The 27,958-nt window shown below is 47.6% G+C and overlaps 1 protein-coding gene across 1 annotated transcript; it reads left to right on the top strand.

Moving 5' to 3' along the window:
* The first annotated feature begins 1,900 nt into the window (after window positions 1-1,900).
* Window positions 1,901-27,852, top strand: atr (ATR checkpoint kinase). The gene is made up of 48 exons (XM_079753052.1): window positions 1,901-2,062; window positions 2,238-2,329; window positions 2,545-2,697; window positions 3,144-4,018; window positions 4,131-4,276; window positions 4,658-4,825; window positions 5,220-5,383; window positions 5,662-5,820; window positions 5,959-6,151; window positions 6,599-6,861; window positions 7,182-7,378; window positions 7,608-7,708; window positions 8,179-8,350; window positions 8,828-8,983; window positions 9,327-9,521; window positions 10,137-10,232; window positions 10,707-10,793; window positions 10,940-11,035; window positions 11,506-11,636; window positions 12,331-12,474; window positions 13,343-13,436; window positions 13,823-13,948; window positions 14,453-14,659; window positions 15,052-15,165; window positions 15,706-15,821; window positions 16,097-16,217; window positions 16,512-16,649; window positions 17,036-17,207; window positions 17,850-18,016; window positions 18,596-18,760; window positions 18,981-19,072; window positions 19,265-19,356; window positions 19,980-20,163; window positions 20,476-20,661; window positions 20,765-20,924; window positions 21,444-21,623; window positions 22,010-22,152; window positions 22,805-22,902; window positions 23,254-23,483; window positions 23,790-23,924; window positions 24,266-24,466; window positions 24,726-24,869; window positions 25,157-25,307; window positions 25,513-25,669; window positions 25,811-25,964; window positions 26,340-26,491; window positions 27,069-27,174; window positions 27,510-27,852. Exons 1-48 carry the CDS (start codon window positions 2,010-2,012, stop codon window positions 27,681-27,683), a joined length of 7,800 nt encoding a protein of 2,599 aa, XP_079609178.1. The 5' UTR covers window positions 1,901-2,009; the 3' UTR covers window positions 27,684-27,852.
* The last annotated feature ends 106 nt before the right edge of the window (window positions 27,853-27,958 follow it).

The raw sequence follows: 27,958 nt of genomic DNA on the forward strand, positions 1-27,958 counted from the left end.
GTTTGTTATTGGAAACATGACAGTTACAATGTTCTCACGAATCAGACTTTGGATCAAGACTGTCGGGTCCGAGGTTACAGATATTAGAACCCACATACTCTATCAGTATTTGATGATGGCATATGTTGTAAAAAACTGTGTTGTAGACCTACTACACTGATATCTGCAATTTGTTTACTGGAATAGCAACAGATGAGGAAGTACAAAGGTAAATACATTTCCCACTCATTTATATATTGATATCAATCGTCTACAGAAACGAATGATCAACATGGCTCCAATACCTCAAATATCCTTTCCTTACCACTCAACCTTGACTTTGATGGAAAACATCACAAGTTCAAGGAAAGATGTGAGGGATACTTCGTAAGGACAACAGTGGAGCTTAAAAAGACAGAAATGCGATTACACTAGGATACGGCAGATGTTATGGCATGAGTCTACTGTCGAAAAACTACAGTTCAGTTCAGAAGACGGTCTACTAACATTGCATGCATATGCGTATTCAGGTGTTGCAATCTGCAACCTCACCGCTAAAGGCTTCTAAATTCTCCACACTGCTGGTCCTTTAAATCAAATGAAAGCCTTGGTATGTCCACAGAGTGTCGCTGTTTGGCTTGTTATGTGAAGTATGAGCCTTGCTACGTGCCGTAGCAAAACAGACAGCTCATATTGGAGCGAAAGTTTCAAAAGACAAAATAAGCGTCCCATCAATTTACGAAGATATGAGAGCTGTTTTTTTATCTGTTATAAAAAACTTTGGTTACACAATAGTAAAAACGGTCCACAAGGTTTTACGGTTAATATAAAGTTATTGTATTGTATTACATTTGATGTCATCTGTATCATATACCTTTGCTAAAGGGTGGCAAAACTATGATTAAGAACATGTAAATATTGCAAAAGTCTGTAAATGTTGAAAAATGATGAATACAATCATTTAATTATTAAACAGAATCCACAAAATACGTAACTTATTTTAATTCTTTCCAGAAATACTTGGTCTTGTTCACCAATAGATGACACAACCAGGCACACAATCACAAATAACACATTTTATTGGGACTACCATTTTATTGTAATATATTATCATTATTCATTATTTAACCTAAACAACAATGGGTTTACATTTGGAATCAAAGAAAGCCATACGATAGGAAATGTGCAAGGCCTAAACTCTATGAAATAGGGCTAGGTTTGATTAAAAGATGTTTGTTATTGGAAACATGACAGTTACAATGTTCTCACGAATCAGACTTTGGATCAAGACTGTCGGGTCCGAGGTTACATTTATTAGAACCCACATACCCTATCAGTATTTGATGATGGCATATGTTGTAAATAACTGTTGTAGACCTACTACACTGATATCTGCAATTTGTTTACTGGAATTGCAACAGATGAGGAAGTACAAAGGTAAATACATTTCCCACTCATTTATATATTGATATCAATCGTCTACAGCAACGAATGATCAACATGGCTCCAATACCTCAAATATCCTTTCCTTACCACTTAACCTTGACTTTGATGGAAAACATCACAAGTTCAAGGAAAGATGTGAGGGAGAATCCGTAAGGACAACAGTGGAGCTTAAAAAGACAGAAATGCGATTACACTAGGATACGGCAGATGTTATGGCATGAGTCTACTGTCGAAAAACTACAGTTCAGTTCAGAAGACGGTCTACTAAAATTGCATGCATATGCGTATTCAGGTGTTGCAATCTGCAACCTCACCGCTAAAGACTTCTAAATTCTCCACACTGCTGGTCCTTTAAATCAAATGAAAGCCTTGGTATGTCCACAGAGTGTCGCTGTTTGGCTTGTTATGTGAAGTATGAGCCTTGCTACGTGCCGTAGCAAAACAGACAGCTCATATTGGAGCGAAAGTTTCAAAAGGCAAAATAAGCGTCTCATCAATTTAAGAAGATATGAGAGCTGTTTTTTTATCTGTTATAAAAAACTTTGGTTAAACAATAGTAAAAACGGTCCAGAGATAAAAAGAAAATGGAAGGACTGGAGATGTCCGCGATGATACCGGCTCTTCAAGAGCTCGCCAGGTAACTCATGCCCATGTTGGCTAAGCTAGGCTATGAACACACCTTACACTTCTGACAGGACCAGCTTTAGCTTTGATACTCTTTCAAGCAAATAAACAAACAATAAAACCCAATTTTGTCAATTAGGTTGTTTAAACACTAAAGAGTACATCATCCTCCCCTAATCTTCTACCAGTGCCAGCCCATCGGAGTACAATAGTGCAGTGCAGAAACCCCGACAGATCTTGTGCCAGTTCATTGATAGGATATTGACAGACGTGGATGTTGGTAAGTCGGCACTTTCTGTATTTGGTTCTGTTCAAGTTGTACTTTCCTAAAGGTTTTACTAAATGCAACGTGATCCAGTAAACTAGTGGTATGGTGTCAGGCTAGGTTTCTTCTATAGATTTGATGCAATGCAACTTAAAAATACTTTTTATAAACATTTATTAATCTTTACTTGTGTTACAACTCTTAACTTGTGATGATGCTTTTTTTCTCAGTGGCTCTGGGGCTGAACAAGAAGTCTACCTCCGAGCCTGCCTGCGTGATGCTGCTGGACTTCGTGCAACACATTATTAAATCCTCCTCCCTGATGTTCGCCAACCCGGCCTGCCGTGGAGCTGAGTATGCAGACACCACGCAGAGCTGCATGGGTGAGAGCAATGCCCTAGCAGAGACGCGTACAACCTGTTCACGATCTGTGTATGAAAGGTTCACTACTACAGTAGTGAACCGTAGGTTAGGGTGATGGATTTTAAGACATAAGGTCCAGTGGTAGACTTAAGTGGCATCTAGCTGAATAGAATTAGGGTTCAGTTGGTTGTAATCTGCAACTCCCTGCTTGTTGCAACTCAATTGTACACCCTGGACCTGTAAGGGTTAATTTACATGGATCTTAAGACACTGTGCTGCTTTTGATAGGTGCCTCCTAAATAAGGAGTTATCAGAAATGTTTTCTGTTGCCAGTGACCAACCTTTAGAGGTACTCTTGGCCCGGGACCCACCGAAAACGTCTGTACACCAACACATTCTTACAACCACACACCAGCCCCTCCTCTTTTTGCTTAGACCTGTCTGTGTGTCACTCCCCCACTTTCAGAGTTCAGTCGCTGGGTGGTGTGCAGGATGCTGCGGGTGGCTGCGGCGCCGGACTGCGACGTGATCCACCCGCCGGTCTCGGACGTGCTCTGCTCCCTGCTGCACACGCTGCGCGTCCGGGCGCCCGTCCTCTTCGGCCGCGTGACGGACGAGCTGCTGGGCCTGTGCCAGGACCTGTGCGACGTCCTCCAGGACGGCGCCCACTGGCCCGTCACGCTGCAGCGCTTCCGCGTTCCCGGCGTGCTCGTACCTGCCCACCTCGCCCCCTGCCCCGCGCTCGTCCTGCCCTCCCAGGCCGCGCTGGAGTCGCTGGTCGCCGTGGTGATGGGCGTCATGACCGACGCCCTGAGGGGTGTGGTCTCCCAGCGGGCCCTGGCGGTCACCTGGGAGACGGCGTGCTTCGTGCTGGCCCACGGCGGCGCCGGCGCCCGGCTCCGGCCCATCGCCATGGCGATGCTGCAGCGCCTGGTGGAGCTGGCCGGCGTCCAGGAGAGGCAGGGCCACGAGTTGTTCGGCGCCTACCTCCAGCTGCTGGAGACGCACTTCCACCCGGACCCTGGGGGGGTGGGCCCGCGGGCCTACGGCGGGGAGCTTCTGTGTCTGACCCGGGCCGTTTTTCAGCCCCTCGGCGGGTCGTGGCAGCGGGCCCCTACGCTGGAGCCTGTCCACCTGGCCCAGCTGCTGGACTGCGTCTGCGCCCTGGCGGTGGCCGGCCTGCAGTTGGGGTCGGAGGTCAGCCAGTCCCTGTGCGTTGTCTTCGGCTTCCTGCTCTCGGTCGCCCCCGGTTACGAGGGCGCCGCACTGATTCGGAGGCAGAGTGTGACGGAGGTGTGCAGGAAGCTGGTCTGCACTGTGGGGACAGAGAGACAAGCTGAGGTACGGTCGGTTCGCCTGCCTGTCTGTCTGGCTGTCTGTCTCTGTGTTTCCATTGGTCTGGCCTGTCGTCATGGATCCCGTACGTTCTGTTGATGTTTTTTCTTCCTCGCAGTGCGCTGAGGGCTTCCTCCAAACCGCTCTGGAAGCTGAGGTTGCCATGGTGACCCGGGAGCTGGAAGGCGACGGGGAGGTGGCTGCCAAGAGGCCGCGTTTACCCATCAACCCCTCCGCCAGCAAGAGCACAGGAAGCTGCGCAACGTGAGTCCCACCATTCAACGCATCTCTTTATTGTTGAGCTAAAACATGAATGGGAGAAATATTCTTCATGGTAGAGTGGAGTGAAGGCACAAGCTTCTCCCAGCCAAAAACAACTGCATCTTTTCATAATCGTTCGTTCTTAATGCATCCTTCTGCAAGATGCCTAGCCTTCTACCAGCTCCTTTATGACATGCATCTGAATTAACTGTAACGTGTTTTGGCTAAAAGTGAATAGCGATCTAACCTCTGCCACGTGTCATTACCGTGTGATTGACTGTACTGATGAGGGCCTAATATTAGGGAAAGAATGTCATGTTGTGCCTGTGTGTGTGTTTGTGTGTGTTTGTGTGTGTGTGCGCACGTCTACACGTGCGCTCCCAGGGAGGTGGACATGCGTGTACGGAGCGTGGTGTGGGCAGAGACGAGCAGTCGCATGGAGCATCTGCTGACCTCCCTGAACTCTGACCCTGAGCCCGGGGACACTGACTACGCACTGGACGGACTGGCCCTCCTCCTGCACCTGGTGGCCCTCTGCACCACTCCCACCAGGTCAGAACACGCACGCAAACACACGCACGGAGCCAAAGCCTACCTCTATATCTATAGCTGGGTGCCGAGGTGTCCCCGAGCAAGACACCTAACTCTAACTGCTCCTGACGAGCTGGCTGGCGCCTTGCATGGCTGACACCGCCACTGGTGTGTGAATGTGTGCATGAATGGGTGAATGCGAGGCAATATTGTAAGGCAAAAAAAGCGCTGTATGAATGCAGTCCATTTACCATTTCTTTCTCTTTTTTCTTTCTACTTTTCTGTCTTACTTTCTTTATTTTTCAGTATTTTTGTTCTTTGTTTTTATTTGTTTGTAACCTTTTTAAAGAGCGCTAAAAGACATCAGAAAGCTCTTTATTTTCTAATGCTTAAACTAAACCGTTCCCTCCTCCAGTCCTTCCCCACTGCTCTGGGTGACCGTGGAGACTCTGGGCAGGGCTCTGAAGAGCTGCAAATCACTGCTAGAGGGCAGGGCTAAGAGTAACTCCAGCCAATCCCACATTCAGTCAGCTTTCCAAAGCACCCTCACGGTTCTGGACTCCATCCTCTACCTGACATGTAAGAAACACACAAACCAACACAACTCTGAAATGTGTATCAACATGTCTTTCTTGTCCTTGTCAAAATTATGTAATCAAAGTCGCTGGAAATCCTTAAAAATGCTACCCAATGCTACCCAATGCTAATGCTAATGCTAATGCTAATGCTAATGCTACTGCTAATGGAAAGCAAATAAAGATTTGAAGGTGAATCGTGCATAATGTGGAGTGAAAACGACCAGAACCCTTTCTATTCCCTACTGTTTCCTAATGTGATGTGCTCTTCTATGTGATCAGCAAACAACCAAGCGGAGGGGGACGAGGGCCTGCACAGACGGGTGTGCTGCCTGTTGTCCTACCCCTGGGTGTCGGAGCTCGAGGCCCTGCCTGCCTACAGGGCCTGCGGGTTCCCCTCCAGCCAGCCGGCCCTGGCTCAGTCCCTGGGGCGCTGCTGCGGTGAGTCTCCCTGGCCCCCACCTACATGGGTCAGCTATGTTAGCATTTTAGCTTTAGCTTTAAATGGAACTTTGTGGTATCAAATATACTATATCCTACTTAACGTGTGTGTGTGTGTGTGTGTGTGTGTCCGTCCAGACTCTAAGGCAGAGTGTTTGTCTCTGCTCGCGCTGCTGCGTCGGGGTGTGTGTGAGAAGTGGCGCATGTGTGTGTTCCTGGAGGCCTTGAAGAGCCCCGACCAGGCGGTGAGGGCTGCGGCAGTACGAGCCTTCCCCCTCCTGCTGCACCACCTCGGCCCCACACACCATCAGCTGCTCAGCACTGCACTACCGTAAGCACAGACACACACACACACACACACACACACACACACACACACACACACACACACACACACACACACACACACACTAGTCCATCTCTCTCTCTCTATCTCACTCACGCTCGTATACTAAAGTTTAGACTGCCGCGTTGATTCTAAAGTTTGTACCATCATTGATACTAAAGTTTAAACTGTACAGTTCTTACGAAATGTTAACATTTATTTATTAAATTTAGTTTGTTGTAATTATTAATTATTTTATTTCATTTTATCTAATATTATCCTTTTCTACTCACTGCACCTTTGGTCAGAGACAAACTCAATTTTGATTCCTCTATTTATATTGTACATATTTCGGAATTTACAATAAAGCTGAATTGGGCTTTTGACTTTGAAACGTATTGTTTACATTATTTCTATGCCATTTATTCCATATGTTTCCCCGTGCAACGTCAGGTCCAAACTGGAGGACAGCTCGGAGCAGGTCAGGGAGGAGCTGGCCCGCACGCTGGGTCAGCTGACCTGCATCCAATCACGCTGCTCCAAGCTTGCCGCCATTCGTGCGGTGTCCCCGCAAGCCCCTCTTCCCAGGATCCTCTGCTCCCGGTTGGGCCTTGCATCAGAGCATGCCGGGAAGACAGAGGCGTCCCTGCCAGCATCCGTGATAAGGCCGTACCTGGCTCTGCTGGGAGGCCAGTCTCCTAGTGGTGTTAAGCAAGGTATGTGTATGCATCTCCCTGTTACCATAGTTACCGTCTTGCTAGTACAGCTTTTGATTGATTTATTGAAATACATGTGTTTCAGGCTGTGATACTAACACTATATCCCTGTTAATTCATAAATCATTTTGCATTGAAAATATACCACTTTTTTAAAGCTACCTTAACACTAGCCGTTTAATGTTTTATGATCATTAGACGGCAGAAAGGGTTGCTGTGTGGTTTGGTACAGTAACTGGTGAATTGGAATATGTGCTTAGGTAAATATTTAAAATAAACTCTCTCTGCCTCTCTCTTTAATTTTAATTACATTTTTTTAGCCTTCGTGGAAGCCTTGCCCCACCTCAGCTTGCACGTGAATCTAGTGGGCGGAGACAGCGACTCTCAGGCAATTCTATCGGCTCTGATTGGTCTCATTGAGGATCCAGACCCAGTAGTCAGAACGTGCTTCGGCCAATCGGTGCGCTTCCTGCTGGCAGAGCCTGACCCCAGCCCTCAATACGGCATCGTCAGTGAGGTGTGTTTCTGATATAAGATAAGATGCTTTATTATAGATACTTAATACCAGACGTGTGTCACAGCGGAATAAAATATATATTTGGGAAAAAAAATACAAATCATATTTGTGCCGTCACACCACATTGAGTGTTTCTCCTCCATGTATTCAGACTTCTCCTGTTTGTTTAATCATTGGGACATTTTGATATTGATGATGACCACGAAGTGCGTTCTACCTTCCTCCTCAGCTGCTGGTGGCCCGTCTGAACGGGGCGTACGTCACCGCCAAGCAGAACAAAGATGACGCTCTGCGAAACACGCTCATTCTGACCACCGGGGAGATCGGGAGGTACGGAGAACTCTGAGCTGTAGTCATAGAAACGGTCACAATCCCCTCTCGCTGTTCTCCCTACAAGATCCTCCTTTAAAGGTGACATATTATACCACCAGATGTGATTAAATCTGCCTCTTCTGACAACACAAGTGGGCGTGTCCATCTGGATGTGTGCTGGATCTAGATGTGTGCTGCTTGTGACGGCTAATCCCACTCACACCTGGTGGTATAATATGTCACCTTTCACATCTCTTACCCTTTCTGTGTCGATGTCATGCTCCGCCACTAAGCTCGAATTGTAGAAAATAAGTGTGCGTAAGTTTTGTAAATAATATGACTCCCAGTGATAGTTATGTGGTGTTGTGGTTGATTTATTGTTCCATCCATCCATCCATTCGTTAATTCAGTCATTCACCCATCCATCTATTGAATGTATTCATGGCTCCTTCTTCTCTCTGGCCCCATCTCCTCTCTCTCCCCACCAGGGCCGCAAGTGGTAGCCTGGTGTCCTTCTCTCTGCTGCGGCTGCTCCACTGCCTTCTCTCCAAATCCTCCAGCGTGTCCGTAGCGGCCTACACCCAGATCCGAGCCCTGGCCTCGGCCAAGGGCCTCCGGCTACAGACCCTCTTCAGCCAGTACAAGAACCCCATCTGCCAGGTAGGACAGGGGGGCTAGGCCTGGTCCGGTTCAATCAACGGAGGCCCTAAATGACCAACTGCCTCTGCCAAAAAGAATCAGTTTCCTCAAAATACGACAAAGTGGACGTCCGTTCGTGTCGTCATCATCGGCGTTCAATTTGACAGAAAATAGGGGCTACTAGTAGCCAAGCACAATAGCCTACTAATATGATCTAAGTGCTATCATTTCAGTGTATTTTGTTCTGACAACGGCAAGGTCAGGCCGTCAGGTCATCAGGTGTTAGTTAATTTTTGCCCGGATTACTTACAGTGCAAGTTACACTGTGCAACATAATTCATAACAAGACAGTTGAATGTGTTCAGAATCACCCGCTCAATTTGATTTCAAGTTAAACCCAGGGACGGTAACCTGGTTGAAAACAGGACGCCGAGGGTCCATCACTTCCTGCCGTAACCAGCGGTGCTCACTCTGCCTCCCCTGCCCTCTCCCCTGTAGTTCCTGGTGGAGTCTCTGCACTCCCGCCATGCCTCTGCTCTGCGCAGCACGCCGGACCAGAGCAGCGAGTCGGCCAATCAGAGGGAGCTGGCCCTGGACATCCTGGCGCAGATCGCGCATGCCTTCGACTTCCCCGACCTCCACCGCTTCCTCACTGTATGGTTTTGAGCGCCCGCGTTGTCCCACGAGCACACGTTGACGCTCACAAAAGCGAATCGATAGTAGCCAGCGTAACCAGTCTATGTATTAGTATGTGTTGCAATGGTGAGGAAACGCCATTGCAAATGCAATGGTGAGGAAACGCCATTGCAACGCTGGAACATTGTGGTTACTGATAACAACATAGTTTCCGTGTTATTCAGGTTTAAGAGACTGCACGTTTGTGCTGTATTTGGGATATGTGTGCACTTTTGGCTGGGAGTCAAACCTATTTGCAACTGTGTTCTACGAATCATTGACTTTATGTTTGAGTCTGTTTGTTGTTTTGTCCCTCCTGCAGCGTACACTCCAGGTCCTCCTTCCCTACCTGGCGGCCAAGGCCAGCGCCACTGGCTCCGCCCTCATCCGCACGCTAGCCAATGAGTTGAAGGCCAACCGGAGGGAGATCCTCATCAACAACTTCAAGTACATCTTCAGCCACCTGGTGTGCTCCTGCACAAAGGGGGAGTTGGAGAAGGCCTTCCACTATCTGCAGGTACACACATACATACACTATCTACCAGTACACAAATATATTCCACACAGCAGTGGATGGTTACCACAAATATATAACCTGTAGGAACGATTACATAACATTTACATTAAATACATTTTGGTCCTTTTTAAAAGGGCAATTTAGATTTGAAAATCTGTTAATCCATCCGAAAAATGTAAATGTCAATTTAAAATATGTGAAGTTAATATAGATGAAGGTCACAAAGGAATAGCTAGCTATTAAGCCGACTTGCTGAATGACTGAACAGTGAAATAATGATTGTGCTTTGCACCAAACATTTCAAGAGAGTCTCTTGAGGCCTTATTCACCTAGCAGCGATCAAACGGTAGCTGGCTGGGGAAACTGATTGCAGTATCTGCCACCTTTGCCGCTGGGTGAATAAGGCCAATGTAGAATAGGCAGTGACGTCATGACGCATTCTGAGTAGAAGTCACATTGATTTAGGATACACCGCTTGGATCCCATTAATTTGTCCACCGCAACCACGGGCACATGGCGACAACAAACGCAAGTCGGGAAAGGAATGAATGGCATTAGGCACGTCACATTCCTGAAATCCATTGATGTGGGTCTTTTTGTTCCTGGCGTTCCCAGAGCGAGACGGAGATCGAGCTGGGCTCCCTGCTGAGACAGGATTTCCAGGGACTCCACAACGAGCTGCTGCTACGCCTGGGGGAGCATTACCAACAGGTCTGCTCACCAACATCTGAGTCACCTTATAGGTCACACAACTTTGGTCTCATTTTTTGGTAAGGGTGCTTATCGATCGGAAACAGCGGTCGTTATCGGCCGTTGTTCGTTCTGAATAGGTTGGTCGGTGATCTCTATTAAGGGCGATCAGATGGCTCAAAACAAAAGAAAATCTCTCCATAAGTCGCTAAAATGGCTTCACTGGATTAATGAATTTGACACACCTGTTACAGGACAATGTACAGAGAATCAGGTCAGCAAAGTTGCACTTTGACACATGTAGCCTTCCACAGGAGATTGCCTGTATCAGGCATGTATACACACACACACACACACACACACACACACACACACACACACACACACACACACACACACACACACACACACACACACACACACACACACACACACACACACACACACACATGCATATACTGATGTTAATATATTTACATGCTTGTACCCATGTAGGTTTTCAATGGTCTGGCGATCCTTGCTTCCTTCGCATCCAACGCCGACCCGTACCAAGGCCCAAGGGACACCTCCCCAGAACGCATGGTCCGTACTCACTCACTCACTCACTCACTCACTCACTCACTCACTCACTCACTCACTCACTCACTCACTTACTCACTCACTCACTCACTCACTCTCTCACTCTCTCACTCACTCTCAGGGCATAATATTGCTCTCTCTCTCCCCAGGCTGACTACCTGCAGCCCAAGCTCTTGGGGATCCTGGCCTTCTTCAACATGCAGCTGCTGAGCTCCAGCGCTGGGGAGAAGGACCGCAAGAAGCTGGTGGGTCCATCCTGGTCCATCCTGGACTCTTATTATTAGAGTAACATTCTGATTACCATCACAACACTCTGATCATTCAGCTCTTAACTTGCTCGTAGTCCAGGGACAGATTCGAACATGCAAGCAGATTGTGTGTACTAGGTTCATGTCTTAGATTCAGATGCAGGTCTATTCCTGAACCAAGGTATCTGCTGTGAGTGTGTTATATAACACTGGCTGTGATTGGTTTATATGCTAGTGGCCATTGTCCATAGCATAACAGAGGCTGTCGTTGGTTTTATGAATGTGTTCTATATGACAGTGTATTTAAGTAGTCTAAAGACTTATCAGCGGTTGTGATTAATCTTTATGCTATTATTCTACCTGAGTGGCTGAGATTCTTCTTCCTAATCAGAGCTTCTTCCAGCTCTGATTGGTCTATATGCTATTGATCTATCTAACATTGTCTGTGATTGGTCTCTGTGAGCCAGGCCCTGACCAGTGTGATGGCCCTCATGCGTCTCATTGGCTCCCGACACATAAGCTCTGTGAGGGTGAAGATGATGACCACCCTCCGCACCGGCCTGCGGTACCGGGACGACTTCCCCCTCCTCTGCTGCCAGTCAGTATTCACACACACACACACACACACAGACACACACACACACACACACGGTTATGCTAATGTAATTCAGTATTCATTCACACACCCACACACACACGGTTATGCTAATGTCATTCAGTATTCATTCACACACCCACACACACACGGTTATGCTAATGTCATTCAGTATTCATTCACACACCCACACACACACGGTTATGCTAATGTCAGTCAGTATTCACACACCAACACGCACACGGTTATGCTAATGTCATTCAGTATTCACACACACACACGGTTATGCTAATGTCAGTCAGTACACACGCACACGCACACACAAACACACACGTTATGTCACTGTCACACAGTGTCCACAAGTGTTCCCTACTTTACATTCCATGCCTCAACTTTTTCTGTGACCACATTTTTACTTACATTTTTGTTCTTAATTCCTAAACCTACATTATGTTTGCTTCAGCCAGTACAATACGTACACTAGAAATATCTGAATAATGAAACACGAGTTATGAATGTAAGGCCCCTCATGGGCAGGACTGCAATGGGTGCCACAGGTGATAGTAGTTAATACTAAATAAACACAAAGAGTCTCTTGATGCGGGCCGGTTCCCGTCAGGGGAGTCCGGGAGCAGGCCCGTATCACAATCTGGCACTGACGCCATCGCTCAACACGTGTTACTTCCTCTATGGACAGGACGTGGGAGTGCTTTGTGAAGAGTGTGGAGCCTACTCACCTGGGACCCTTGCTGAGTCATGTGATCGTGGCGCTCCTCCCTCTCATCCCGCTGCAGCCCCTCGAGACCACCGCCATCATACGCTTCCTCATCCTGGACAACAGGTGGAACACTCCCTCTCTCTCTCTTCATATATGTTCCAATTATGAGCTTAATAGCGGGGGGGGTTCTTGTGGTTGCTCTGGTTTGTCCTGGTGGAGAAACGACAAAGTGGGTGTGGCCTCATTATGCCGTCACTGCTCCCAGGCACTGAACTAGCATCTCTCTCTTGGGCAGACAGCCCTACGGTGTCTGCTTCTAGGACGATCCTCGAAAGGCGACCTATTCAAAAGTCTCTACTTCAAATTTCATTCCATTGTTCAGTTCCAATGGATCTGTTAACATTCCTAGTTCACAGAGCTATAATTATATTGAAGCTCTCGCTCTCGCTCTCTGTCTATGTCTCTGTCTCTCTCGCTCTCTGTCTCTGTCTCTCTCGGCCTCTGTCTCTGTCTCTCTCGGCCTCTGTCTCTGTCTCTCTCGGTCTCTGTCTCTGTCTCTCTCGGTCTCTTTGTCTCTGTCTCTCTCGGCCTCTGTCTCTGTCTCTCTCGGTCTCTGTCTCTGTCTCTCTCGGCCTCTGTCTCTGTCTCTCTCGGTCTCTGTCTCTGTCTCTCTCTGCCTCTGTCTCTGTCTCTCTCTGCCTCTGTCTCTGTCTCTCTCGGCCTCTTTGTCTCTGTCTCTCTCTGCCTCTTTGTCTCTGTCTCTCTCGGTCTCTGTCTCTGTCTCTCTCTGCCTCTTTGTCTCTGTCTCTCTCGGCCTCTTTGTCTCTGTCTCTCTCGGTCTCTTTGTCTCTGTCTCTCTCGGCCTCTGTCTCTGTCTCTCTCTGCCTCTGTCTCTGTCTCTCTCGGCCTCTTTGTCTCTGTCTCTCTCGGTCTCTTTGTCTCTGTCTCTCTCGGTCTCTGTCTCGGTCTCATATGTGATGTCGTCTCGCAGGGAAGAGGTCCAAGATTACCTGCACGAGATCTACTTCCTGCCGGACCACCCAGAGCTGAAAGACATCCACACGGTCCTGCAGGACTACAAGAAGGTCAGACATACCGGCAGACAGAGCACAGAATGAATCTGCGATCTGTTATTATGGTGGTAATTTTGCGGAGGCAAAGAGCCTCTTCCATTTAGGAACCCTGGTAAGCCAATCAAATATTTTTAAGAATTTAAACAAGCCAACAATCCAACAAATAAGGCGTCATTGAGGCCAGAAAAATATAATTTATGAATAGACAATGGGTCTGACGAATAAGATTAAGCCATAAAAAATCTACGTTGAAGGCCTATCTTTTTATATCTGCTGACCTGAGTCCCTGTTTATTTGATTCTATGCTCAGGGTTTCCATGTCGCTTTCTAACCATGCCATTTGCTTTGCATCTCTTAATATATTCATAATAACTCCTGAATGATGGTGTGTGGTCCAGCTGACGTCTAGCAGCAGCGACCTGGCCGCAGCCCTGCAGCTCTCCATGCGGGCCGTCCAACACGAGAACGTGGACGTGCGTATCCACGCGCTGACCAGCCTCAGGGACATGATGCACAGCAAACAGGTACCACACTGGGGCCCACTCCACAGAGCGGCCCGTAGGTTGTGCTTTCTCTTTTATCTACTATGGGAGGTCACATTTTCCGTCTGATATTATTTTTACTATTGCATTTTTACATCAAATGCAAAAGTTGTCAACAATTAAACACGCGAGATAATGCCACATGCAAGGGGAATATGACCGGTGACCTGTGAAACCATCGATAATGCACTGCAACATGCTGAACAAGGAGCTTCAGGTAACGCCAGATGGGGCAATATTTACATTTACATTCATCCTTTTAGGGCATTTAGCCCTCAATGTAAATTGTATCCAAAGCGCCAATAAGTACATTTGTCAGAAGAAAGAGAAACACTGTCGGTACAGCAAAGCTGTCGATTGAAACAAGTGCCGAGTGCATTAACAATCGCTAGGTGAACCAATGTGGGGCAAACGGGGCTCGGTGAATCAATGCGACATGCGGGGTGACCCCCACATGCCAGGACTCCCTCCCCTGTCTGCCTCCAGGAGTGGCTGCTGCGCCAGGTGTGTGCCAGCGAGGCGGTGGAGCCGGTCATCTCCAGCCTGGTGGGGGTTCTGCTGAAGGGCTGCCAGGACTCCTCCCCCGAGGCCAGGCTGCTGTGTGGGGAGTGCCTGGGGGAGCTGGGGGCCGTGGACCCCGGGCGGCTGGACCTGTCCCACAGCCACACCCATGGAGACCGCAACCCCTTCGTGGTACGACGACAACGTGTGGTCCTTTAGATGGATGGATGGATGGATGGATGGATGGATGGATGGATGGTGATCAATGATCAGAGAGGCCATTGGTTGGACTTAAGGACCACCCCCCCATGGAGACCGTAACCCCTTCGTGGTATGAAGACAACGTGTGGTCCTTTGGCGGATGGATGGTGATGAATGATCAGAGAGGCCATTGGTTGGGGTGAAAAGGAGAAATTGAAGAAGGTTATTGCTGAAGCAGATGCGTTGTGGAATCCAAATGGACATACAGGGATGTGTAATCCCAGATTTAAGTGGAAGGTTGTTTTGCTTGTAAGCCACGGCTTTGTGTTGTCGTGTTAGTGTTGTGTAACTGTGTTTGTTGTTGTTTTTTTCCTGATGGGCAGAGTGGAGTCGACGATCCAAACTTTGCGTACGAGCTCCTGACGGAACTGACCAGAACGTTCCTGGCGTACGCCGACGACGTGAGGGCACAGGACTCTGCTGCCTACGGCATGCAGGTACATGCTCACACACACACACACACACACACACACACACACACACACACACACACACACACACACACACACACACACACACACACACACACACACACACACACACACACACACACACACACACACACACACACACACACACACACACACACACACGCAAGCAGGCACACACACACACGCAAGCAGGCACACACACATGTACGCACACAAGCACAAAGGCACACATGTATGCACAGACACTCACACACGTACACAGGTACACACACACATTCGCTGCCAATGCAAATCCCACTAAATTATTATTAATGCGTCAATTATTAATAACGCATAATAAGATGAGTCAAGAAGATGCTCACCTATACACAGACGCACACTCTTGCTCTACATACTCGTACATGAAAATGTATGAGGAAGTTCACCTCCAGGGTGTGCAATGTTTCCAACTGTGTGTGTGTGTGTGTGTGTGTGTGTGTGTGTGTGTGTGTGTGTGTGTGTGTGTGTGTGTGTGTGTGTGTGTGTGTGTGTGTGTGTGCGCCACAGGAGCTTCTGTCTGAGTTCAAGTGCTGTGAGGGCCGGACAGACTCCCCGGGCCGTCGGCTCTGGAGGAGATTCCCTGAACAGGTGCAGGAGATCCTGGAGCCCCATCTCAACAGCAGGTGACACGCCCACACGCATATACACACACTGACACACGCACACACTCTGACACACACACACACACACACACACACACACAGACTCTGACACACACACACTCTGAAACACACACACACTCTGAAACACACACGCCCACACACATATACACACACTGACACACACACACACGCACACACACACACTCTGAAACATACACGCACACACACATTAGTTATTTTTTATTTAATATATATATATTTTATTTTTTTGTCTTATATCCCTTTTTGTCCTGCAGGTATAAGAGCAGCCAGAAGGTGGTGAACTGGTCCAAGATGAAGAAGCCGGTGTATCTAAGTAGCCGAGGTAACAAGTTCTCTGATTGGTCAGCCACCTGGGCCGGTTACCTCATCAGTAAGGTGAGTGGAATCACGGCTCCCAACCTGAACCCAATAACTTAAACACAACTTAACATTTGTATAATGCCAGGACATATCATAATTATATACAGTATAGAATATCAATATATATTATAAAGTATCACAATTTAATGTACCATGAAGAAGCACATCGATAGGACACCATTAGATATCTAGCCATCATATTGTATCATACTCGAGATGTATTTACTCACATGGGCTGCGGCTATCAGAGATGGAACCCAGAACCCGTTTCAGATTGTCAATGTCCTTGTTGCTGTTGTCGTCATCCAGGTGAGGCACGAGCTGGCGAGCAAGGTGTTCACCTGCTGCAGCTTCATCATCAAACACGACTACAAGGTCACCATCTACCTGCTGCCCCACATACTGCTGCACGTGCTGCTAGGCTGCACGCCCGCAGAGCAGCAGGAGGTACGCACGGGCATGCACACACACACACACACACATACATGCACGCGCACACACACACACATACACACACACACAGATATGGTCGTATACACATTTAAGCATACTAGAACCACGCATAATATTCTGAATCATTAAATTATTAAATTAGTGCAATATGAATTGGGATCACTCAGTTCAAGTACTCTCTCTTACCTGTCTGCCTCCCTTTCTCCATCCCTGCCGCCCTCTCTCCCTACCTGTCTCCCCCTTCTTCATTATCTCTCTCTCTCTCTCTCTCTCTCTCTCTCTCTCTCTCTCTCTCTCTCTCTCTCTCTCTCTCTCTCTCTCTCTCTCTCTCTCTCTCTCTCTCTCTCTCTCTCTCTCTCTCGCCCTCCCCTGTCCACCAGGTGACGGACGAGCTGCTGGCCGTGCTGACCGAGTGTGAGGGGCGGGGCTGTGTGCGCGTGCAGGAGAACGCCTCCAGCCTATCACAGCTCAGCACGCAGACGGTGTTCAGCATGCTGGCGCACCTCACACAGTGGAGCCGCCACATCCTGTCCTCCAAGGCCAAGGACAGCGGTAAGCGATGACGTCACTTCCTGTCCTCTAACCCCAAGCACAACGGTGAACTATGACGTCACATCCTGTCCTCTAAGCCCAAGCACAACGGTGAACTATGACCATGGCCATGGCAAGCAGTTCCGCCCTTTATTTTAAACATCCAACAAGAAAAAATAAGTGTATAAAAGGTTCTCAAACCTGGTTCCCTTAAACAAAATAGAGGTAAGACAATGAAGGGCGGATGGGAATTTCCCCCAAAACGTACAACAAATAAAGGTATTTATAGTATTAAAAATACTGTACTTTTACTCTATTGTTATCAATTTATTGTTAACGATCAAAATAAAACCTCATATCTCAAAATACAATCACAATAATCATAGCATGATGAGGTCGAACTTGCCAGTGGGCGAAAGCCGTCTACCAGGGACAATATGCTGGGGCATTAGCTACTCACCTTTAAGTCATACCTGGGCTGAGGAACAGAAACACAGCAACGTACACAGTGGCTTGGTGAAAGATTGCAGGGAGCTTCAACGCTATAAACAAGAGCAGCAACCAGGGCGTTGCAATTGGGCTCCACTTTTAGGCCAATCCTCGACCGGCAATCATTTAAAAGTCTTTACCTCCAACATCCTTCCGTGTTTCCCCCCCCCCCAGAGAGTGGGGAGTACCAGCGCGTGGTGGCCTTCCTGAAGGGCATCCCGCAGGACGTCCTGGCGCGGGCCTCCCTGCGCTCCAAGGCCTACACGCGCGCCCTCATGCACTTTGAGACGCACATCCTGGAGAGCAAGGAGAGTGTGCAGGACCACCTCACCTTCCTGCAGGTCAGACACGGCCCCGAGAGAGCCCGGTACTGGGGCTGCTCCGTTATGGAAAAGAATCAGAATCATAATTATTTTAGGTTAATATTGAAATCAGGATTTTTCAAACGATTGTTTTTGAGTTAGAAAACATAATGCATTTATTCAGCATTTCTCTCCAAAATACCCTTTGTAACTGAGAACACAAAATGTTCAAATTGAAACTGTTAAAATTGAAAATAATGTACAAATATGTATCCAGCTGTTCAGTAATTTCTATAAAACATTTAATGATAAAATATATCATTATATATAGCATGACATGAACGTACAGATAGAAACCTGTGAAACACTTTCACATTAGTGCATGCCTGCCCTCAACACTCAAAGACGCAAAACTGTGAACAGACCAATGGTGTGAAAACCTCCAGAAACAAAGGAAAACTGTTGTTATGCAATTGAGGAGCACAACACAATCTTTCAATGTAAATTAAAAGCACTTATTATTACTTATTTTTCCACTTTAAAAGTGGGGCTCAGGGAAATGACTTCCATCTTGTTTCTCCTCTTGAACATCTCTCTTGTGATTGGCTGCCGCTGCAGACGCTGTACGCCGCGATGCACGAGCCGGACGGCGTTCGAGGCGTCAACGCCTTGCGGCGGGAGGAGCCGTCGCTACGGGAACAGATCCTGGAGCACGAGAGCATCGGGCTGCTGCGCGACGCGTCCGCCTGCTACGACCGCGCCATAGAGCTGGAGCCCGAACAGGTAGGCACACACACACACACACACAAACACACATCAATATATCTCATCACAGTCCTTTCACATACATGGCTCTTTCAAATTACGTCCGTAAACAATTCAAAAAAATTGTTGGCTTGCAAAATGCAGTAAGATCAGTACATTACAGGCAAAGGCATTACCACACATACACATGAAGTGTGTTTTCTGAAGCCTTGCTCACTGCTTCCCCCTGCTGGTGCAGATCGGTCACTACCACGGCATGATGACCTCCATGTTGGGGCTTGGCCAGCTGTCCAGTGTGATCACACAACTCAACGGCGTACTGACCAATAGGTAGGGCTTCCTTATGTACATACATGCACCCATACACACATCACAAACAAGGCATACATGCAGAACTTGTATTGTAGAATTGTTTGCTAAATATTAATTGCATAATACTTCAGTTTAAATACAGTTATGTGGAATGAAGTGTGTGTGTGTGTGTGTGTGTGTGTGTGTGTGTGTGTGTTTGTGTGTGTGCAGACCCCAGTGGAAGCTGGAGCTCAACTCGTACAGAGTAGAGGCGGCCTGGAGGCTCAGTAAGTGGGACCTGCTGCAGGACTACCTGAGCTCAGGTGAGAGGAAGGTCTAATTATGTGAACTAATTAATAAGATCCAATACGGCACAAGTCACTTCCCCATATGCTCGCTGGAAAATAATTGTTAAGGTTGTGCTTTTGTGCCGCCTAAGACCACACTCAAACAGTTACAATCTAACAGCATTAAGGCTGGGGTTACTGTGCACATTGAATTATGGATCTTAAAGTGTTTGTGTGTTTGTGTGTGTGTGTGTGTGTCTGTGTGTGGTGCCTGTATGTCTTTGTGCATGTGATCCTGTGTGTGTGTGTTTGTGTGTGTGATCCTGCGTGTGTTTGTATGTGTGTGTGCGTTTGTCTGTGTGCATTTGCCTGCGTTTGTGTGCCTGTGTGTTTTCCTGTTTGTGTACCTGTGTGTTTTCCTGTTTGTGTGCCTGTGTGTTTTCCTATTTGTGTGCCTGTGTGTTTTCCTGTTTGTGTGCCTGTGTGTTTTCCTGTTTGTGTGCCTGCGTGTTTTCCTGTTTGTGTGCCTGTGTGTTTTCCTATTTGTGTGCCTGTGTGTTTTCCTGTTTGTGTGCCTGTGTGTTTTCCTGTTTGTGTGCCTGTGTGTTTTCCTGTTTGTGTGCCTGTGTGTTTTCCTGTTTGTGTGCGTGTGTGTGTAGGTGCAGACAGCTCGTCCAACACGTGGGGCGTGCGTCTGGGCCAGATGCTGCTCGCTGCCAAGCAGCAGGACTCGGCAGCTTTCTATGAGAAGCTGAAGGTGGTGAGGAAGGAGCAGGTGGTGCCGCTGTCCGCTGCCAGCTACGAGTGTGGCACCTACCAGCGAGGCTACGAGTACATCGTCAGGTGGGTCGACACCTCCCCAGCCACTGGAAGTAAAGGGGTTGATACAACCTCCAGGGACCTCTCTTGATCATGGTCCCTCCAGTTAACTGAAGTGTGCTGTTGGTGTCTCCAAAAGGGCGTCCAGATATTCCGCCTCCATAGCTATCATGAATTATTAATCTTGATACAATGTTTTCCCATTACTAGTCATGCCCAAGTCGTACTAGAAATGTATAATTCTCAAGGCTAAGGCTTTCGGTTCAATGCATCAATGCATTTTTTCACACTTTTGTGTGTGTTTGTTTGTGTGTGCTTTTGTGCGTGCGTGACCAGGCTTCATATGCTCAGTGAACTGGAGCACACTTTCACGGAGCTTCAAAAGCAGAGACAAGACTCCACCCCCAGCCTCTGCCAGTTGCCACCCCATTGGTCGGACCGACTTGAGATGACCCAGAATTCCTTCAGAGCCAAGGAGCCAATCCTAGCACTGCGTCGGGCACTTCTCAGCCTGGGATCTGGGTACGACCTAGAGCCCAGGCTTGTGCTATTAACTTTGAGTTACCTTCTTCCTGTACCACAATGAGGCCGCAAATCAAGCCTGGGTCTGTATTTGTATGTGCAGGCCCATGTGTGAGGAGATGGTGGGGGAGTGCTGGCTGCAGAGTGCCCGGGTGGCCAGGAAGGCTGGACACCACCAGACGGCCTTCAATGCTCTGCTCAACGGGGAGAAGACACACCAGGCCGAACTGCTGACTGAGAAGGCCAAGTGGCTCTGGTGTAAGGTACATAAACACACACACACACCCCACACATTCATTTTACACACCAAACGCATTATAATATAAGTCATTACAATTGCTAACCACAACTGGATTTGCGAAATGGAACCAGTATATATATTTTTCCAAAACTGAACTACAATAACACTTGACTAGGCTGGCGGAACAGTCTACCAGCCAATACCACTGGTATTCCTATCTATCCATCATTCATTTGGGTGGACACTCCCACAGACAGATTTTAAAATGGCTTGTTACGGCTAATCACACTCAAACCTGGTGATGAAATAGGGGCCCTTTTAATGACTTTTGTCTCAGCGCCCCGCAGAGAAAACCTAGGTTAGAGTAAAGTTTATTTACGCTATATGTGACAAATTAGCTATACTATAATTCATATTTATCCCTTTCTTTCATAAATGTTGAATATGCTTGAATATATTTTCCAAGTATTAAGTATTAATTGCAGTCACACTATAAATACATGAACGCTACAAATGTCATCTTCCCGTTTTCTGTCCCCAGGGAGACGTGCACCAGGCCCTGATTGTGCTGCAGAAGGGTGTGGCCCAGTGTTTCCCTGACGACCAGCCGCTGACTGCCCCCCGCCTGCTGCAGACCAAGGGCAAGGCCATGCTGCTGATCGGCCGCTTCATGGAGGAGACGGCCAACTTTGAGTCCAACGCCATCATGAAGGCCTACAAGGTGCCGACTCAGCCACTCGGGTTCCTTAGCTCTTGTAGACGAGTAGAGAGTTCCAATAATAATACATCAGGCGGGAACGGGATATTTAAAAAGTTACATTGAAAGTGCAAATATTACCATGTATTCAATTTCCAAGACTATATGAAAAGAAAGAATATAAGGTATTCTCCTTTTATTATACATTGTACATTAGTTGTTTTCACCAAATTTACCATAATTGATCATTACTCTCATTTACTACCTCTAATTCCATACATACTATTATCTATGATGGATCATAGTTGGTAGATATAAAACAATGAAATATAAGGTATAATATTTAATACTTTGTGTACCAAAACTGGCTCTTGCCTGTATTTGACTTTGTATACGTGCGTATGTTGCAGGATGTGACCACCCTTCTGCCTGAGTGGGAGGACGGTAACTTCTATCTGGCTAAGTACTATGACAAGGTCATGCCCATGGTGACCGACAACAAGCTGGAGAAGCAAGGGAACCTCATCCGATACATCGTCACCTACTTCGGAAAGTACGTTGCATATTTCTTGACTTAATCTTTTGCGCGACATTTCCTTCAACAAACAAAGCTTTCGCCGTCGTCCAGAAATACCTCGCGGATAATGTTTGTTATTATCCCCCTGACGCACGGAAGTGCGATTCTGTCGACCAATCAACGGACGGCGTGTGTAGCTCGAACTTGCCGGCACCCTTTAAGGCGTCTCAGTACCCCAACAGAGGAGTACTGCGAGACGAGGTTGGCTCAATACGGCTCAGTCCGGTTCGCGCCCACTTTTGGCAGTGGAAACGCGATCTGTGCCGCACCTTTGCGAACTGAACCAACCCGCACCCTCTGGTGGAAACGCGCCATAAGTCCCATGCTTTCGATGTTAAGTCACATGCTTCGAAAAGTAGATTGCCTACTTCGGGAATTGTATACAGGCTGCATGCTTTAGATGGTAGGTCGCATTCTTCGGAAAGGAAGTTGCGAATGTCGGAAAGTGAATGACGTAGCGATGCTAATCCCTGTTGGTACTTTAATGTTACGAGACAACCCTCTAGATCACAGTTCATATGTCACCATAGCATGCTTCTGAAGTGGATCTCCATGGTGTCTAGTTGCTAAATGGTTCCTCCCCCCGCCTGTCGACGTGATCAGCTGACCGTTTGGGTTCCTTCAACAGAGCGCTGCAGTTTGGGAACCAGTACATTTACCAGGCTATGCCTCGCATGCTGTCCTTATGGTTGGACTTCGGAGCCAAGGTCTACGAGGTTGAGAAAGGTGGGTGATGGGGTACACTGTCGTGACCTTTGAGAAATGATCTTTGCATCGTATGTCGTGTCCTTTGAGAAATAATCTTTGCATTTGCAATCCTTAAACGGTATTCAAAGTGGTGTCTTGCTTTGATGTGTGTCGCATCCATGTCCATTTGTTTGTCCCTTCTTTATTGACCTTACCCTAGTCTTGTCTGTGTTCTTGTTCTAAACGATATCCTAGTACAGTTATTGATGACAACCTGGTGCTGGTATGTTCATCATAACGCTAGTTAGCTCTGCTCATGATCATAACCACCGGGCTCCACTTAGAGCCGGTCTCGATCGCTCACCTCTGTCCCGCCACTGTGCCCCGCAGCCGGCCGGGTGGACCGACAGATGCGCCAGGAGCTGGCCAAGATCAACGCGGCGGTCAGCGAGAACTGCGCCAACCTGGCGCCCTACCAGTTCCTGACGGCCTTCAGCCAGCTCATCTCCAGGGTCTGCCACTCCAGCAGCGAGGTGTTCGGCGTGCTCAACACCATCGTGGCCAAGGTGCTGCTGGCCTACCCCCAGCAGGCCATGTGGCTTATGACCGCCGTGTCCAAGGTAGGGGGTGTGTGTGGGGACCTGGGGTGGATGGGGGTGTTAAAGTATGCCCGTCATATTTTTCATTCAAAGCTGCTGTGGCTTAGGTTTCAGAGCTGTAAAGGGAGATCGCGGAATACAGCAGAAGAGGGCAAGATTTAGAAAATACCCACAAAAATGTACCCTCTACATTAGATTTTATTTTTTAATGAATGCACTCTGGTCCAGTGCATGGTCTGGATCGATGAAGGCTCTCTACACACTTCTATGAGACGCCTTGCGTTGATGCACTGCTGTTTTTTTTTTTTGGTGTCTCCTCGCCTGTAGTCCTCCTACCCCACGCGGATGAACCGCTGTGACGAGATCTTGAAGACAGCCGTCAACCTCAAAGAGTCTCTGGCTAAGTTCATCGGCGACGTCAACCGGCTGACGGACAAGCTGCTGGAGCTCTGCAACAAGCCGGTACGCCGCCGGCTTCAGAAAGCCACGCGTCGGTGCTACTCTGCACTGCTCTGATTGGATGGAAGCGGTTTGCATACCTTTCCATTATGTTGCATTGTGAGGTGAAAACTCTGGCCAAAAAAGGGCCAATTGAAAGCAGGGTTAGGCTTGAATTTTCTCACAATCGAATATGTTTCGAATTTACTTCTCAATCATTGTACTCATAGTTTATCTGAGACTTGAATCTTAATGCCTGTCCTATGTATTGTTGTCTATATCTAGAGATATAAGTGGTGGTATAAGTGGGAGTCTCTGTGTAATGCAGAGCAGAGCCCTTGACGCCTGGCTGTGGTCTTTGGCAGGTGGACGGCAACAGCGCCACCCTCAGCATGGGAGTGCACTTCAAGCAGCTGAAGCGGCTGGTGGAGGAGCCCACCTTCAGCCAGATCCTGATCCCGCTGCAGGCCGTGCTCATCCCCACACTGCCCTCTACTGGCGGGGCCAACATGCAGCATGACGCCTTCCCCGGACACTGGGCCTACCTCGCTGGCTTTGAGGACTCTGTGAGGAAACTTACTGGGGCAAACACTCGCCCATGTGATCTGACAGACACTCCTCCATTTGCTCGGGCAAACTCTCTCTCGCTCGCAATGACTTCACTGGTTAACCAGTGCACATTATACTGCATAACATTAAATTGATATTATATTGCTTTGTTATGATTATAGCATTTTTTATGGTGAGGTGAAATGGCCTTTTGCCTTACTTGTGTACGTGTGTGTGTGTGTGTGTGTGTGTGTGTGTGTGTGTGTGTGTGTGTAGATCGAGATCCTGGCATCCCTGCAGAAGCCTAAGAAGATCGGTCTGAAGGGCTCAGACGGTCGCAGCTACACCATGATGTGTAAACCTAAAGACGACCTCAGGAAGGACTGTCGCCTCATGGAGTTCAACTGCCTCATCAACAAGGTGTGTGTGTGTGTGTGTGTGTGTACGCATGGATGAATACTTACATGAACACTTATGAGTATTAAATAAAATGCATATCGAAAAGTTTTGTCTAGGTTTGTGTGCGTGTGTGGTTGTGGTCATTTATCATTCATCGTTTGTTTGTGTCTTAATCTGTATGTCCGTGCATATGTTCGTTTGTGTCTTAATCTGTATGTTCGTGTGTCTGTACCTGTGTGTGTGTGTGTGTGTGTGTGTGTGTGTGTGTGTGTGTGTACATGTGTACATTAATGTGCGTGCGTGCATAGTGCCTCCGTAAAGACGCAGAGTCGCGGCGCAGGGAGCTTCGCATCTGTACGTACGCCGTGATCCCGCTGAACGAGGAGTGTGGCATCATCGAGTGGGTCAACCACACGGCCGGCCTGAGACACATCCTCACCAAGCTGTACAAGGAGAGAGGTACACACACACACACCCTCACGCAGCCGTACAAGGAGAGAGGTACACACACACACACACCCTCACGCAGCCGTACAAGGAGAGAGGTACACACACACATACATGCTCTTATGAATATGAGGTCACAGATATATTGGTTCGATAATTTATGAATATTTGGTAATAATCACGTGTATGTGTGTGTGTGGCCGTGTGTGTCTGGCAGGTGTGTATCTCTCAGGTAAGGATCTGAGGAAGCTGATACTGCCCAAGACTGCACCTTTCGAGGAGAAGCTGAGGATCCATAAGGAGGTGCTGTTGCCCCGACACCCCCCCGTCTTCCACGAGTGGTTCCTCCGCACCTTCCCCGACCCCACATCATGGTATGACCCGGTCTGGTTAACACTTACAGCTGGTTACACAGGTTAACTCACGTTCTGTCTGGTTACATGGAACGTATCCATTTGGATGTAGGTATGGCTGTTTGATTGTGTGTGTGTCTGTGTCTGTCTGTCTGTGTCCAGGTACAGCAGCCGCTCGGCGTATTGCCGCTCCACGGCGCTGATGTCCATGGTGGGCTACATCCTGGGTCTGGGGGACCGCCACGGAGAGAACATCCTGTTCGACTCCCTCACTGGGGAGTGCCTGCACGTAGACTTCAACTGCCTCTTCAACAAGGTGTGTGTGTGTGTGTGTGTGTGTGTGTGTGTGTGTGTGTGTGTGTGTGTGTGTGTGTGTGTGTGTGTGTGTGTGTGTGTGTGTGTGTGAGAGCGCACGGGACGTTTGGTGGCATTCAAAAATATATAAAAGTTTTCCTCATGCTTGGCCTCAAATTCTGCTTTCCTCTTTCCCTTTTTCTCCAGCTTTCTTTTTTACAAAGTCAAAGTCAGCTTTATTGTCATTCCCGAAATATGTGCAAGACAAATAGAGGAATGAAAATTGCGTTTGCCTCTGACCCACGTTGCAATAAGTAGAAAGGATAAAATGAGGTCAACTAAAATAATTATTAGATCTGTATTAATATTTTTTTCCTCCCCCCCTGGCCTCCACCAGGGGGAGACGTTTGACGTGCCGGAGGTGGTCCCCTTCCGGCTGACCCACAACATGGTGCACGCCATGGGCCCCATGGGCCCCGAGGGCCTCTTCAGGCAGGCCTGCGAGGTCACGCTCAGGCTCATGAGGGACCAGAGGGAGCCGCTGATGAGGTACACACATAGCGATGTGGCCCACACGGGACGCATGCCTCAAAACACATTATAATCACAATACACAGGCATACAATGGAGCGCACACTCACACACACGCACGCACTGAGCATTTAACATGTTCAGGCTCAAGATGGACCAGTGGGAACCGCTGATGAGATACATGCATCACGATGCACACAAGGAATACACTCGTAGGAATGCACAAATACACACATGCACTAATAATACACTCGTAAAGACACACATGCATGCAAAAAGCACAAATACGCATACATGTAGACACAGATATTTGCAGACACGCACACAGGGACAAGCACACAGGCACACATGCATGCAACACCCATAAATACAACCATGCAAAATCCATACTTATGTTCACACAGCTCACATGCATGCACAGTGCGCACACACCTACTTATTGACGAAATCATATGGTGGTAACATTGTAATCTACTACTTGGTTATGAGTAATATGTTGGTCACAGTCTAATCTTTGAATAGGTATTGATTAATATTGTGGTTATGGTGACAGTGTGATCTATACATGAGTATTAATTCCTGGGTTTTTTCGCAGTGTTTTGAAGACCTTTCTCCATGACCCTCTGGTGGAGTGGAGCAAACCAGCCAAGGGTCTGGTGAGGACCCAGGCCAGCGAGACCGGGGAAATAGTCAATGAAAAGGTATGGACGTGTGTCTATTTGTGTGTCTCGGCTCTAGCTTTTCACACACACACACACACACACACACACACACACACACACACACACACACACACACACACACACACACACACACACACACACACACACACACACACACACAACCATATGTCGACATAAATGTATCAGTGTGATTTTGTCCTTTCTTCCCAAGAATGTTTTCCGTAAGAAATTGGATGAAAACGAATAATTATAATTAATATTTTTAATTAATTTAATTAATTAATTAAAAAAAATAATAATAATAATTACATAATCGATGTAATTAACATCCTCCTCCTCTTCGTCTGCCCCAGGCCAAGACCCATGTTTGTGATATTGAGCAGCGCCTGCAGGGGGTAATAAAGAGCAGGAATAAAGTGCTGGGCCTCCCGCTGTCCATAGAAGGCCACGTACACTACCTCATACAGGAAGCCACCGATGACAAACTGCTCTGTCAGATGTATCTGGGCTGGGGACCCTACCTTTAACACACACTGCACTTTTATACGCAACGCCTAGACAAGTATTAGATTGAATTAGTATCAACAATACTAAATCAATCCCTCCTGATGGTTCGTGTCTCGTCAGAAAGCCCTGCTAAATTCTCCATCTCGTTCATGTTCGTTTTTGTTTTGCGTTCTGTCGTTGAAAGGACCAATCTATTCAATTCCACTTATGTAAATTATTTTGTTTTCAAATAAAAAAAATATAAAACTGATTTGCTTGTGTCTGTGTGTTTGTTTATTTATTTATGTGTCCGCTG

This window comes from Pollachius pollachius (genome assembly GCF_949987615.1).
Source record: "Pollachius pollachius genome assembly, chromosome: 15".
NCBI lineage: Eukaryota > Metazoa > Chordata > Actinopteri > Gadiformes > Gadidae > Pollachius > Pollachius pollachius.